Here is a 16347-nt window from a genome sequence, read left to right as displayed (position 1 = left end):
ACTGAACTTGATGACAATAGACTAGTTAAACAAGTATTTCTGTGGGATCACTCCCTAAATTATAATAATTGGTCATCGGAGATTTACCAAATTATGGAGCTCGTCGACTTAAATTATGAACACCGAATTGACGTAAATATACATGCATTAAGAGAAAATATTGCGAGGAGGTCAGAGTCATCTTGGTCAGAAGATGTTAGTCACAAACCAAAGTTACGTGTCTATGCAACTTTTAAATTTGAATATAAACCAGAAAAGTACGTGCTAATAAATTTAAGTCGGGGTCAAAGGTCACTATTAGCTCAACTGCGCATGGGCATTTTGCCTCTCCGTATTAAGACTGGGCGATTTAGACATGAGCCTGTAAGTGAACGAATCTGTAAATTTTGTGATGCAAACGTTGTTGAGGACGAAATGCATTTTTTGTTTGACTGTCAGCAATACAACGAATTGAGGCATGAGTATCTAGATTTAATTCTTAATGAAATCACTGGAATATCACGGGAACAAATACTGGTTCGTTTATTTTCAGGGCCAATAAGAAAACTTGTTCTTTTTATAGAAAAGGCTTTTTACAAAAGAAAAAAATTGTTGTACGTCTGAATTTAATGAACTACACGATTGTATTGTTGATATATTATTTCAAGCTCTCTTTCATAACCTTTATTTGTAAATGTAATAGTTATTAAGGTAACTTATAAGTCCACTGGGATGGGCAGTTCTGAGCTGCAGGTCACCATAATAAATTACTTCCGACATTTATAATCTGTCAGAACCCCATGTAGTGCTATTATTACCAAACGCTTCAGCGTGGTATTAAGTGTTTGTTTTCAGGGGTGGGTGATACCAAGGTGGGAAATGGATGCACATATGGGGTTAATTCCTTGAATTGCAATATAGAGGGTTCAGGCTGAAATACAATATATAGTGTTTTCATGTTTCGTCTGATATTTCTGTGGTATTCTGCTGCTGTAAGTAATGCACGATTTGTTCCGAAATTCAGTATATTGTATGTACTCCAGGGTTATTTGGTTTTTGCTGAAAACACCCCTATTTTTTTAGTGGCAGAGTTTGAATAGTCTTACTCCCTCTGGGAAATCTGCATTGTTGCTTGAATGTGAGTTAATTAAACACATTTTCCAGACCGGCGAAAGAGTATGCAACAGCCAATTTTAACAGCCTGTCACGTGATTTTAGTCTGAATGTCAACATGAAGAGGCTAGTCCATTTTACGCAGGAGTAATTGGGAGTAGAATATGTGAGGGATAGTATCAACAGAGATGTGTATAGTGAAAAGTAATATCTATCCTTCATTTACATCTCTGAGCATTTCTGTTTTAGTATATTGGTTTGAAAATGTTGAACTTGCATGATTTGCAATGTGTTTTTTTAATGGGACTCCCCTATTGATCGAATCCCGGGTTTGAACGAGAACGGCACACCACGTGATTCGTTTGAATACAATGCTGATGGCAAACATGCCGTGTTACTGCGGTAGTCCACTGACGGGATGACTTACTGCATGCTACAACTTCGCTTGTGATGTTGCTTGTTAGCCATGGATTACATGAATCTTGATTACCAGTCAAATGTTGCTCATTTGACGTTGGTAATCTTTATTTGGAACTGAGTAACTTCCTGGTACTTCGTACTATGATAAAAATCAGTCAACATACATCAAGTTCTCTCAATCGTAGTATTCCATGTGATGTACACCTAATATGCCAAAAATGTTGCTGAACGATTTGAACTGAATAAAAATAGCAGACGAAAATTTGTTTACAAAATAAAAATACTTCGGTTGCCAATGAAAACCGGTAAAAAACGAGCAATATGTTTTCGGCTGTTATCATGGAAGGGACATGAACGTGAAGCTAACGTCTGTTTATAACTAAAACCGGGCACCTTATACGAGGTTTGCAAAATAACATGGCAGTCATTGGAAGTCACTTTATTTTATTGTTAGGACGTATTCAGCCGTTAAATGTATAATTTCCAATCGTTTTGCGATAGTATTTTCTAGATTGGAAGCAGCATTTACATTTTATTCAAAGTTCAAAGCTGCGTTGGGATTCCGTTGACAGTGGTAACAATGTCGGCGCCAGTGATCTCTTACCAGTGCGCAACGTAGCCAAAATAAAAGGCATCATCATTTGGGCACTGCTATTACAAGACTGATAGGAGGTAATAAATTTGGTGCGAAAGTATTCAAAAAACAGATTTTGGCTGTTGCCATGGTAGCGGTAGGTCAGAATTGTTTTTCCAATTAGTGATGGTACGACCTGCCTGTCAAGTATGAACAAAATCAGCCAAGCCAAAAAAATCACAGAAGAGTTAAAAAGCCATTCCTGCTGAACAGTTACTCTAACTTCGGGGTCAACTTTCTCATTAATGAAAAAAGATATCAAAAATTCAAATAGTAACTTTTTGCCCACACTCAAGCCGAGTTCAATGAGCTATGTCTGAGGTGTTGTATCACAGGGAATTGGACAAACTTATGTATTTTAATAAATTATTGAATAATAAAATGTTATATAACTTTTCTTTTACCCCCTCCCCTTCCTGGTATCTATTTCAAAGAATCACTATTTTTATTTTGTAAACACATTTCCGTCTGCTATTTTTGTCGGATTCAAATCGTTCACCAGCATTTTTGGCATGTTAGATGTACATCACATAGAATACTAGGATTGGGAGAACTTAATGTTTGTTGACCACCTGGAAACTGGGTTTTATAAATCTTGAAGGGCTCTCGGAAGATCCACCCGCAGCCTGGACCGGCAGTAAAATCTCCGATTAATATGCAGCCGCAACCATCAACATCGATATACCATGAGGTTTCTGCTGGCGACTTTGCGGCGTTACTCAGTTCCAAATAAAGATTACCAACGCCAAATGAGCAACATTTAACCTGACCGGTAACCAAGACTCAGTCTATCCACGACCAGCAAGCAACATCACAAACGAAGTTGTAGTGTGCAGCTCACGAGTCAGCGACGACCGATGTCAACGAAAGTCATTCCGTCAGTGGAGTACCGCAGTTGCACGGCATGTTTGCCAATGCACAGATCTGTGGAGGAACTTTTAACTTCAACATAAACCGTGTATCGTAGTCGCCCAGTTTAAGTTCTGGTTCTGTCTTCTGTCATGGTCCCAACTAAAGGGCGACAGTCGTCGTGTCGCGTCCTGTTCGATATGGGACTCATAGCGACGTATACAACGCGTGTAAAATACATTGTTTATTTACATGAAATTCGAACACGCGCTGCGCGACGACCACCGCGCTTAAACATCCACGAGTTATTTATTCGGACAATGACTCAAATTAGACGTCGGATTATTTTATTTTCACACGTACAGCGACACGCGTTCTACACTGACGAGCGTTGCTAGGTTGCAGCACTGTCTTGGAGCACATATTAATGGGCAATTGGGTTCCCCAACCTAAATTTTTATCCCGGTTTGTTGCACGTTCTTTTTTTGACTCCCATGTGCGAAGCACAAAATGGGAGTCTTTGCAGTTAGTGTGTCTGTATGTGTATGTGTGTGTGTATGTGTGTATGTGTGTATGTGTGTGTGTGTGTATGTGTGTCCGACTGTTCCACTGCTATCTCAAGAACCATACATCGGTTTTTGATGAAACTTGGTGCATAGATGCTCTGGGCCAATGCGCAGAGACCTGATTAGTTTTAGGGTAAATAATTGTGCATATTAATTACCTAATTTGCATAATTAATTTCAGCTTTTCTACTGATATCTAAAGTACTAATCATCACATTTCAATGAATCTAGAATTATGCAGACCCAATTAGTTTCCGGTAAATATTTGTGCATATTAATCACCTAATTTGCATAATTAACCAACTTTCACACTGATATCTCAGGTACTATACATAACATATCAATGAATGTACATGGATGCTGTAGGACAATAGACAGACCTGAATAATTGTGGGTTAAAATCTGTACATATTAATTACCTAATTTGCATAATTAACCAATTTTAAGCTTTCACACTGATATCTAAAGTACCGTAAAAACTCCAAAATTTCGACCGGTTTTAAATAATTTGTGTTAGAAATGTGACGTGTTTTTAGAGTCAAAATTAAGGTGCATTTTCGGACGGTCGAATTTTTCAGAATAGAAATCAGCAAAAAAAAATGGGGATGATAGACAGTGTGCTTCATTAGTTTTTAAAAAATGCAATGTCCGTCAATTGACGTAAACTTCCTCATGTTTCACGGTAAAAGCAAAGGTCGTGGCCGAGTTGTAACTCAAAATCTAAACAAAGTCATCAATCAGTGAGTATTATGACAAGCAAAACAGAACATCAAGACGCGGAGAAGAGGTCAGCACAAAACTAATAGGTCAAAAGACAAAGCTGTCTCGCACTACCTAGGAAAACTTGCGAATGTTCGAAGTACAGGTACCCATTGGACAAAAGATACATGGAAGTTTAGCAAACGATCTCCCCGACCCAGTGCAATGTATCCGGTTAGAATCAAAGCTCACGTGTCCCTTATTTGAGGGACCAAATTCTGCCGTAAATTCGCCCTTGGATTAAAAAATAAAATGGGATTTAAGAAAATAAAATGGGACTTTTAAGGTGTATTTTGGCGTCATTTTTCGGACATTTCAATCAATCCTGCCGGCTAAAATAGAGTCTAAGTTTTACCGTAGTCATTGACGTCTGTCTATTCAAGAGTACACGTGTATGATTTTTATCGTGACTAGCGTGAGCGGGTAAGCTTCCTTTCGAGAATGAGCTGTTATCACTGTGAACAATGTTAAATTATTCTTCAGATGACCAGTTTATTTTTTAAAAACAACTAATTTTTTTTATTTAAAAAAAATCATGCCGTTTTCGCATCAAAATCCAAGCCAAAATATCGTACTACAACATCAATCTCTTCCGCATTGCGTTCAATAACATTAACATATTTAAATAAGCTATGGTAATTTGAACACGTTGGCATCATCCAGCTTTTTGATTGGTTAATTAGCGATTTGACCGATTTGACCTAAGAGAACATGGCGGATATCCTACAGCATCAAACGTTTATACGAGACCGGAATCATTCGCTTACGATGAAACTAAGTTGACTTTTATTTGTATTTCATAACCATTCAACAAATTTATTTTGTGTACATTATTATAATCACTACTGAGTACAGTAATAATCAACAATTCAGAAACGCAGCATGCCGAGATTTTTGTGTTCGTTTTTATTTGAAACTTCGTTTATTTAGAATATATTTTCGTTACCAATAAAATAAAAATCTCTCAGTCAATCAGAAACCCGGATTCATGCCTTTGAGGAAGGTCCCGTTTGAACGCTCACATCGTTTTTTTTTTCGTTTGGGGGAAAACTAAAACTGGTCGCAATTTTCGAATAAGAATGAGTCGGCAATTTTTAGTGGAGTCGAAAATTTGGAGGTAAATAAAACGCCGAAACCCGGCAAATAAATAGACGGTCAAATTTTTAGAGGGGTTGAAATTTTGGAGTTTTCACGGTACTAATTATTCCATTTCAATGAAACTTAGTACAAAGATGCTCTAGAACAATGTACAAACCTAATTAGTTTGGGGTAAAAATCTGTTCATATTAATTCCCTAATAAGCATAATAATTCATAATTTTTTGGTTCTAATCACATTTCAATTAAACTTGGAGACATAGATTTTCTGTTACATTGCGCAGACCTCATTAGTTTTACACTCAAATCTGGTCATATTAATTTTCTGATTTGCATAATTAGTTTTCAGCTAAGTAATTTTGAATTATATTTAATGTGTTTCCAATACTCTCAGCACATGGGAGTTCTTTCTAAGCTTTCTTTGATTTAATATGAAATAATCAAATATGGGATCTATGTATAATAACAGAACCCCACACCCTCCCCGTGGCTTCGCTCGTGAAAGTATGGCAACAGGATACACCGCATTACTCGTGAAAATAACTTCCATACGCAATGAAAGCCACGGGGAAGGGTATCTGTCATAATACTTCATTATCACTGAAAACATTTTTCCCCTGAAATAAATTCCAGTGAAAATGTCATTTCCCCTCATACTCTATTGAGACACAGCGCAGTGAAAATTAGATTCACATGTAATGCTTGAAAACATGTCAGCAAAAATAAATTAAGTGAAATTATACGCGTCTTCATAATAGTTGGAAATGAACAAATTACACCCGACCCTACCACTCCATATACAATGTAAACTACATCCCAAAACATCCTTTCACCCCACAGTTACTACCGTGTTTCACCAGTGTATTCTATTTGACGTCAGGAGAAATTGAAATAAACAAATTAATTATAATTTCAGCCTCTAGTTGAGCACTGATTAAATAAACTACCTCGTCTTTATGTCAACTTGCAGTTATTCGTTGCCTACATCAGTGACTTCAAAATATATGTTTAATCCCAGGAATTTCACTCGCTGTTAATTGCATGGGAGTGCCAGTCTTTGATGAATTTCTATTGTCATGTCAATTTCTTGCGATTACTCGAACATTAAGCTGTAACCACATACCGCCTAGGTGCTGTAACTAAATCTTGGTGTAAGCACTGGTTAGGCAGGCTTGAACTATGCATGTGAAGCCAGCTGTGGGGTATATTCAATCCTATAGATTTCTCATTGTTTGGTAACTATTTGCTGCAAATGCAACAAAAATCAATATAAAAAAATATTACCCACACAGCATTCTACAGGTTACTTGTATTAGTTGATCACGTTTTTATTGAAAACCCACCAATATTTATAATAGTAGAAATGTTCCCAATCATGAAACGCGTGTCCAGATGGATTGTGTGGGAATCCACGAACGTATGGTATAGCGCCCTCACACGATAAAATATAGTCAGGAAATAAGGTGAAACAGTATTTCTCCAGTTTCATGCATTCACGTATCATATTGCATTGCAGTAACAAGAATGGGACATGGTCGTCTTGAATCCACATTTTTGTGGAGAAAGGGATTTCTGACGACACAAAACCATGTAATGTAAAATTAGCTTAGTGACTTGTAAATTGGATCTGCTGCAGAGATGTCAAATTATTTGTTTATTGGAAATTTTTTTTTTTTTTTCAAATTTCTGTAAAAGAGTGTCCTAAAATTAATCACCGATATTATAATGCATAGACTGTCCTATGATCCTTAGAACATACCCGTGTTGAATTCCTGCCTAGGATTAAACACTAAATACAGAGTCTGTGCAATTGACTAAATGGGGAAGACAAGATTCATTAAAATGTCATAATGATAGAACAGTATCAAAATTGTAATATGGCTTCTGTGCAAAAATGCACTACCATATTTGCTCTATTAGCATCACAGAGCTCGTTGAGGGACTGTGGTAGCATATGCATTTACTTAAAGCGAGGGAGTTGTCACCTGCGCATGCGTCAGATGGCCATAGCGTGTAATTGTTTACAAACAAGTGTATACCCACGAGCCTTTGCGTTTTTAACGTGTGTTGATATCTTCGCTTGGGACTCAATTTCCGTGCATGCGCAGGTGACGACCCTCTGGCTTTAAATTAGAGACGCTTCTTTAGTGAAAAAAGTCATGAATCCAAATAGAATAAATGAAATTGTTGTTTTATGTGAGCTTTTACTGGAAATGTGCTTCTAATAGAGAAAATATGGTACATGCACATTAACATGAACTTGCAATTTGGGTGAAATGAAAAAAGCCAGGAGTGACAACAGCGTCAGAACTGTGACCAGTCAGAAATATAAAAATAGTGGCACAGAAACTATTGTGCTTATAAAAGTTCTAATTTTGATAATAGAGGGCGGTGTTGGTCACGCTGCGTCAAATTCTATATGGGACCCACATCAATGACTCACGAAACACATAGTATAATCTACAGGTTTGTTTTATTTGCATTATCTCCATAGCAACATTGCAATGCATAAACCACTATGTACATCAATTCCACTTTTCTATAACCACTGTACTAGTGTTGACAGAAATCACAATGGTTTTACTGGTTTCCAGAAAGTTATTTCGTGACTAGCAATTTGAAAATCAAAAAAGAAAAAAACCACACACAATTCAAAATGGTCGCTAAACAAGGGCTTAATGCTGTATAATTTCCATGGAAACAATTTCTTGTAACCCCTCTTTTTCTGTTGGCACCTTTCGCTTGGCGAAAATTCAAAAAAATGTTATTTTAGATTTTGTGCATTTGTTCCTAGTTAACACATCCATCTTTGAGTTGAAGCAAGTTGGGGGCGGACCATTTAATATCCTGAGGGGCAGGAAGATTTTGTGAAAAAAAATAAAAAAAATTCTACACTATGCATTATTTTAAATATTAGGGACAAGGTCTGCTGAAAAAAAATAATTCCATATCAGATAGGGGGAAAAAAAAGTAGGCTTCATCTCCTGGCCCCCCCAGGATATCAAATGGTCCACCCCTTATGGTAATGCAAGCAACCATTATTTGGAAAGAAATACCAATGAAAGCAAGCAATTTACGTATAGCAAAATCTATTTGTTTCCATGGAAATACAATTATGATACTGACAGAATGGAATCTTAAGTTTCACATGGTGAAAACCTTTGCAATTCACAATGAATATTTTTTTTCTATTACAACGCCCTCTTGTGGTATAAAGCAGTGAAAGCAAATACAGAAAGCGCAATCACATAAAAATCAAAATGAAATAAATGATGGCAAAAACACAAAAATAAATAACAGACCATTTTATAGGTTTATAACACGTCTAAAATTAAATTATATTAATATTTACACAACATGCAAAATACATCATTTGATGTGAATCTGATTCTTCCCCCCCCTATAATGAATAATGAACTCACCCAGTTCTTCACAAATCAGGGGTAAAAATGATGAATTAGGAAATATAAGTTTTACAAGTTCAAGTTGAAATAATATCAGTTAAAATGTTCTCTGAGGCAGATCGATAAAATAAAATTAAAAGATTTATTTCTTTTAAGTAAAAAACGTCTTGAAAAGCACACTTGATGTAAATGCAGTATTTACAATAATTATAGAAGCAGAATTCAATTTGTACATTAACAACTTCTGAAATAAAGTGGTCATGTGACTTTAATTTCAGAATCACATGACTTGTTTAAACCAATCATGAGAAAGGATTGATCTTGCGTTGCCAGGCGATTGAAATGATTCTGATTGATGGACACGGTTGCCACAGAAACAAACTGCATGTTGCAAGCAGGATTAAAATTGTTTTAAGACAAAGTGTTAGGTTTTTCAGTGAGAAAACATGTACGACATTTTACAATAATTTAGAAAAATGATATGACTTTTGGGAGCATATATTAGAAATCTCCTGCCTTTCAGTTAACTTATTGCAGTCAAGAACATATGGAAGATTGTGACAAAAATAGCCAAATTATTTGAGTAAAAACAGACAATTGATTAAAATTTTGTTCACTGCTTCCAAAATTAGGGTTCATTTAAAGAAATATTGAAGAAGAAAATGAAAAATGTGCAGACAAATTTAGGCGAGAAAGTCTGGTGGTGAAAGTTCATCAGTTTATCATAAATAGTATTTTGTGTGCTGTAGTAACATAGTAGAGTTTGCCATAAATTGAACAAACTACATACAATTACTATAAAAGCATCTATTTTCACTGGTATTTAAGTTAAAAATTATGATTTTTAGAGCATATTTACTTAAATTCACTGATTGGTTTGTTAATTTCACTTGGCAAAAAAATTGCAAAATTAAAGCCCAGTAAAAAATTCATGCTTTCACAATACTATACCTGACAGCAAATAGTATCGTCTGATTCATTTGGAAATGTTTTGACCAAAGTAATTGAAGTTGACAATAGCAGTGTGACATGTCCAATATATATAACAAGTATATTAAAATAAACCAACACTTATGGGAGAAGTAAGCAAGAAGATTTTAAAGAAAAATACTGTATGAATGATATGAGTAAAAATATTGCAGAAGATCTGCTCAATGTTTGTCTGATCTGACCAATACATTCTTTTAATTTCAACAAAGACATGATTGTGAATGGACCTTCAATGAAAAGTATTAAAAGTTTTTTTTCTCTTGTCCGATATACAACGGATAACCTGATTGGCTACAGTATTTTCGACTATCCAATCAGGAGCCAGATGTCATCACAAGTGAAGATTCCCATAACTTCTATTCAAAATGAGGCTTGCCTTGAAATCAGAAAAAGACTAGACATGATCATGTTTTGGCATTATTGTTGCATAACAAAGACTTTGGCACACACAAGTCATAAAATAGAAAAAAATCAGAAAAAGGAAGCGTTATGACATTGCATAATTAGCACAGTAGACTCATCATGTATCGTATTTGCTCTATTAGCAGGGCATGTGCTTATATAAATTACAGAAATATTTCTATGATCAAAATAAGTCATGATTTAACGATTTAGCATACATGTATAACAAATGAGTTTTTGATTTTATATGCGCTTCTAACAGAGCAAATACGGTAGTGCTTGTATTAAATTTTCTCAATCCAACGTTTCCATGTAGCGCCCCCTGCATTAAGTACATTTCATAACTATTATGGGGTAAGAGGTTCTGTTGTGAGGTGTCGTCTTCATTGTTAACTGTATTGCACCTTGACTTCAAAATATCCTATGGTTGATAAGCTGGAGCATTCTTAGTATCACTTACTTGCAAGATTGTTCTATCTTGCGCTCAAGACAGAACCACACTATTGGATATGCAATTATTTAAAAAAAAAAACTGCTCCATCTTTCCTGATGGATATGATACATCTTTTGTTTATAAGATAGGTCCCTTCCGTATAGACTTCAACGCAGCCAGATTGCCTGCCATGACTGCCATTGGGGTGGTAACACTAAGGTGGCTCGTGTCACTTGTTACACTACTTTGCCCAGTCGACATAAAAGATGATGAACTCGTAGAAGACATTGTTGTTGTTGTTGAGGAACAAAGTTCCGTCATAGATGATGCATTAGTCATTCCTAATTGCCGTAGTTTATCAACCAAACTATACCGTGCGGAAGGCATGGTGGCAAACGACGCAGCACGCATTTTGGTGCCACCCATGATGATGTTACGCTGGACTATTCCACTAGGTGGTTCAACTGGGGGTGGAAGTAATGGAGTCTCTGTTTCATCAGTTTTTTCTTTGTCTATTTTCTCAGATGATCCCATTGGTGTGATACCACGTTCTTGTAGAAGTCTAGCAAGTCCCACAGTTGTACTAAACGTTTTAGTTGCTTTGTCCCTTTCAGCAGGAGGGTCCATAGGGCTACGAAGACTCAGAAGAGGCATTGAACTACTAGTGGTACTGAAATAAAACATCCCAGTTAGTAAAACAGTAGAACAGTTTTTGTATCAAACACCGCTACTCGACCGCATGAGCGCCCACGCCCGGGCAAGCGCCCACCCCCCACTTTTGCGCAATTTTTATATTTGGGGTCACATTCGGCAAAGCGCCCACCCCTTCAAAATGCAACTAATTTAAAACTTGGTCTTGCGTAACGAATCTTGGTAATCGTTTTTATATGATACAGCGTGGATATTGATCGCTGTGAACAAGTTGTGAATGCGTAGAACACGGTAACCGTGCGAAAACTACGCTTCGACAATGACCTGTTAATACAAGTAAAATGCGATAAATATTTCATGCCATATTCAGTTTACCTCTCAAAAATGGCTAGTTAAGAGTTTTTTTGAAAAACCATGTCGTTTATTCGCTGAAATCAACTCCAACAGATCGTACGTCGACATCGATTATTCACTTCCGTATTGCGTTACCGGAAAGTCTTCGTGAATTTCCGAAGAATTGCGTCAGTACAACACAGCATTCCGATTAGTTAATAACCAACTTGACCCATTAGGTCAAAGGACGCTGCTGTAGGTCAAATCTGCAATTGCATCATGGCGGAAAGTGATTTTCATCGAGAGTTTGCATACGATCCATCAACTTCGTCAGTGGAAATAATTTGACAATTTTGACTTCGACTGTGTTCCAACAGACTCAAATGTTTTTAATTCCATAAATTATGGTGGTACGTAATTAATATTGTAATAAAATGTGCGTATTTTTTGTGATCATTTCTGTTTCTTCATTGTGAAAATCAATGACGACGCAAATAATTTAGTAATTTGATTTTCCCTCAAAGACGTAATCTGTCACTTGATGAATCAAAATTTTCATTTGCACTCTTTTTCGAGGGGGGTGCTCGGGTAAGCGCCCACCCCTACAGAATCGTGATTTTCTGAGTTGAGGCCTCTGGGTGCTAACGCAGTAGAGTACGATACATGAAATGTGTCAATCTTGTATAAAATGAATCAATCTTGTATAAAATGAATCATTCTAGTGAGAAATAGATGAATCTTTTATAAAATGTATTAATCTAGTATATCTATGCTAAGAAATACAACCTACCTACTACTGCAGCTGCTGCTAAGTTGAGTGTTGTCATCTAGATGCAGTATCTTTGATGTAGTAAATGTTAGAGTTGTATTTGTATTTTCAAATTTACTCGGTGCCGAGTATATTGAAGCTGTAACAAAATAAAAAACAAGGATGCTTTATACTGCTATATATTTTGGAACAAATCAATATACAAGGTAGTATATTTTGGGTGGTGGCCAATCAGCAATGAGGACAAATTATTAAAAGTCATTATATGTTAAAGAGACACGTGGGTGATAATAATCGAGGAAGTGCAAAGGAACAAAGAAGCTCGTTTAAAATGGCATTACTATAAAATTATCCAGGAAGGATAGAAAATTAATGCACAAATATTTCCTGTGCAAAATATTTGGACAAAAGAAGTACTCTATATACAGGTCAAGAAAGTATGGCTGAGTCAAAAAAAAGTATTACTGGTAATACGGGCAAAAGAAAGTAATTTCTATACAAATATAGACAAAATTATTTTTAAATGCTTGCATTGCGAAAGAAGAGAACTTTTTATACAGATATGATCAAAGACCATATACTTGCTATATAGAAATAGGAGTATGTTATTAAGATCGGCAATACCAAGATGTAGGTGCAAAGCCAAATAAAATGCACCAGGTATTCCGTAAATTGTTACTTAGTAAATAGAAACAGAAAGCGATAGGGTAGGAGTTGTGACTGGCAGTGTGGTAGCTTTCTTTGAAGTTATAGCCATTCTTATTTACCGGTAGTTTCATCAGCGCACATTGTTCAAACAAACTACTTCACAAACAGTAAACTTTTGGTTGATACTTGTATTAAAAATCTCTCCTTCGCTCTTATTTTTTATGGAAATATTTTCAATTGCCGATACTTAATTGTCATTGAAAGATGTAATCCATGCACCGATAGACTTCTAAAAGCATTCTATAGTCTTGTATCCTATTTAAGAAAACACTCCCTTGCACTTCTTGTTTTTATAACACCCAAGGATGTCATGGCATAGTCTGAACAGTGGACAGGATTCTGCAAGGCATCTGCGCACCAAAAATACAGCCTAACAGCCTTGCAGGTTTTTGAGCAGAAGTAACGATGAATATACGGATGCTGGATGCAGTACAATCTCGGCGGGTAATCAAACCTATGGAATGTACAGTTCATAAGTTCAGTAAAAGCCAAAAGTCCAATTGATAAGTTCATCCACTGTACAGACAATGCCAGACATCACATCTTATTGCATAATTGCATGCATATCAAGTAGTAGTCATTATCAACATACTGTCAGTACTTAACACATATTACACATTATTCAGTATCCATAAATAGCTATTAGAGTCATGTCAAAGGTCAAATTGATAAAGTAAAAGACCAGTTAAAACATGAATGACACCGCCTTTAAGTATTAACCACACAAGCAGACACCCCCCCCCCAGCCATTGATATGCCTGAAAGCAAGACCTATGCACATGAGAACACCAGAAACTGCCATGGAAGTTGATGGATATAGAAAATTTATAAATTAGCATTTCCAGCAGCGCCCTCTATAGTCCACCTCAAGAGACCAGACAAACTGAAGGACTGCATTCCTGATCTTTTTCTTGTCACTACAGTTTTGATGTATGTATGAGAAGAATACTGTGCGCACATGCAAGACAGCACCACTATCCACATGTACTTACACACTATGAGATGTTCTCTTGCCTTTTCAAAACAAGCATCATGGCATCGGATGGTAGAAAACAACTTAGCACAAACCCGACCACTTTATGAATCCAAACTTTCAGGTTTGTATGTATCCAAATAAACTATTGAAACGAGCAACAAAATAAAAACATGACGCATACTACGGATTTGGTGATGCCCAACTTGGAGCAATCCTAGACGCCATGCATTGCTTCAGATGAGAACTAACTCAACGTTCATGATCAAAGAGGGAAAGATACTCTCATAGATCAGATGAAGAAGAGACTACTACCGAGCACAGACGCAGCAAAGAAACCAGGATAATTGATCACATGACTACAATAACAACTTAACAACAATGTATATTAGAGTTACTGTAAATGTTATACCCCCCCCCAATAACTTTATTTCAGCCAATTCTGCAGCATACAGTAGATGAAATATTGTACACTATATCGACCACTTGGGAGTCATTATTATGACATAGTTTAATAGAATGCATTAAACAGGTGCATTATTACCAATAATGACTCACCTATATGACCATCATCTTCCACATCATCTAATGTAAATACTTCTTCTTCATGTTCTAAAGTTTTATAATCTTTGACATAAATACCCGGTCTTGTATCCAACATACTGGCCATATCAGGGGTTGCTAGTCTCTGCCAGTGATGTAGCGTCATGGACCCTGTAACAACACATCACACAATAATATATGATGACAATTATATATCATCATTATATATTCTATTACATCTGTCAGGGTAACATGATAAGTTACAGCGTGCCGTAATTTTGCAGTATTTTACGGGGTATTTTCATCCCACCATATTAGGAAACACAAAATCCAAATATGGAATGATTACGCGTGTAAGTGTCCTCTAATAAGAAAATGGCTGCCCCCCAGGGTTTGACCGGACTCAACACTAAGAAGCATTTCCATGATGTATTCTTGGGGGGGGGGGGATGTATAATAATAAGGTTATTACGAGGATACTGCAAAGTATGCACTCAGACAGTAGGCAATCGCATCAACCTCAGCTGTGTGTCGGTCAATACTCCCACTGTACTGTCTTTGTGCATATTTTGCAGTATCCTCGTAATAATCTCATATTATCCATAGACATGTTTATGTATTAAAAAATACTTTATTTCAGCTGGAATCAATTATCTCTGGAAAGACATTTTGAGTGTTTTGTATAGAATTTATTTTCACTAATTTTTGATAAGTTGAATGTAAAATATAAGAAACAAGTCATTGTCAATGACACGTCCCCGTTCCGTTCATATTTGAGTGACATATACATTCAAAGCAGATCATGACCGAAATGCACCTGCATATGTACAACACATTGTGCTAAATCTGAACAAAATCCATCCATGCATGACTGAGATCCGGTTCTGGAATTGTGAAAATACGTGATTTTGATGCATTTTCGGCCTTAAAATGGCCATCATTTCGCTATTGTTAAGCAGATCATGAAACAAAGGCACATATCTATTTGTGACATGATGTACCATGTGTGTGTGAAGTTTGAACTTGATCAATCCAGACATGTCTTGGATACGGATCCAGAACTGAATTCTTTAACAAAATGGCCGCCAGTCGGCCATTTCAAACTTGATCCGAAAAAAAAAAGACGTGCATCAAGGTCCTATTATGTTTAATGTATGTACCAAATTTGAACAAAATCCATCCATGCATAACTGAGATACGGGTCCGGAATGGTGAAAATGTGCGATTTCAATGCATTTTCGGCCTTAAAGCGGCCTCCATTTGGCTATCGTTAATGAGATCATGAAACAAATGCACATACATATTTGTGACATGATGTACCTTGTGTGTGTGAAGTTTGAACTCGATCAATCCAAGCATGTCTCGGATACGGATCCAGAACTGAATTCTTTAAAACAAAATGGCCGCCAGTCGGCTATTTCGAACTTGATCCGGAAAAAAAAATGACGTGCATCAAGGTCCTATTATGTTTAATGTATGTACCAAATTTGAATGAAATCCATCCATGCATAACTGAGATCCGTGTCCGGAATGGTGAAAATGTGCGATTTCAATGCATTTTCGGCCTTAAAGTGGCCGCCATTTGGCTATCGTTAATGAGATCATAAAACAAATGCACATACATATTTGTGACATGATGTACCTTGTGTGTGTGAAGTTTGAACTTGATCAATCCAGACATGTCTCGGATACGGATCCAGAACTGAATTCTTTAAAACAAAATG

The 16347-nt window shown here is 36.4% G+C and overlaps 1 protein-coding gene across 5 annotated transcripts in view; it reads right to left on the bottom strand.

The window, feature by feature from the left end:
* Nucleotides 1-7873: 7873 nt before the first annotated feature.
* LOC100368448 (trafficking kinesin-binding protein 1-like) overlaps nucleotides 7874-16347 on the bottom strand; it is a 79492-nt gene continuing 71018 nt past the window's right edge. For all 5 annotated transcript variants that reach the window (XM_085495640.1, XM_085495637.1, XM_085495638.1 and 2 more), the window contains 3 exons: nucleotides 14639-14794; nucleotides 12421-12538; nucleotides 7874-11316 (listed from right to left, as the gene is read on the bottom strand). In XM_085495640.1, the coding sequence (XP_085351766.1) occupies nucleotides 10785-11316; nucleotides 12421-12538; nucleotides 14639-14794 (806 nt within the window). In that variant the 3' untranslated portion in view covers nucleotides 7874-10784. The remainder of the gene's footprint in view (nucleotides 11317-12420; nucleotides 12539-14638; nucleotides 14795-16347) is intronic.

The sequence above is a fragment of the Saccoglossus kowalevskii genome, chromosome 22 (genome assembly GCF_978046115.1).
Source record: "Saccoglossus kowalevskii chromosome 22, keSacKowa6.1, whole genome shotgun sequence".
In the NCBI taxonomy this organism is placed as follows: Eukaryota; Metazoa; Hemichordata; class Enteropneusta; family Harrimaniidae; genus Saccoglossus; species Saccoglossus kowalevskii.
The sequence above is the reverse complement of the archived record's forward strand: the minus strand, read 5'-3'. Positions and strand labels throughout refer to the sequence as shown.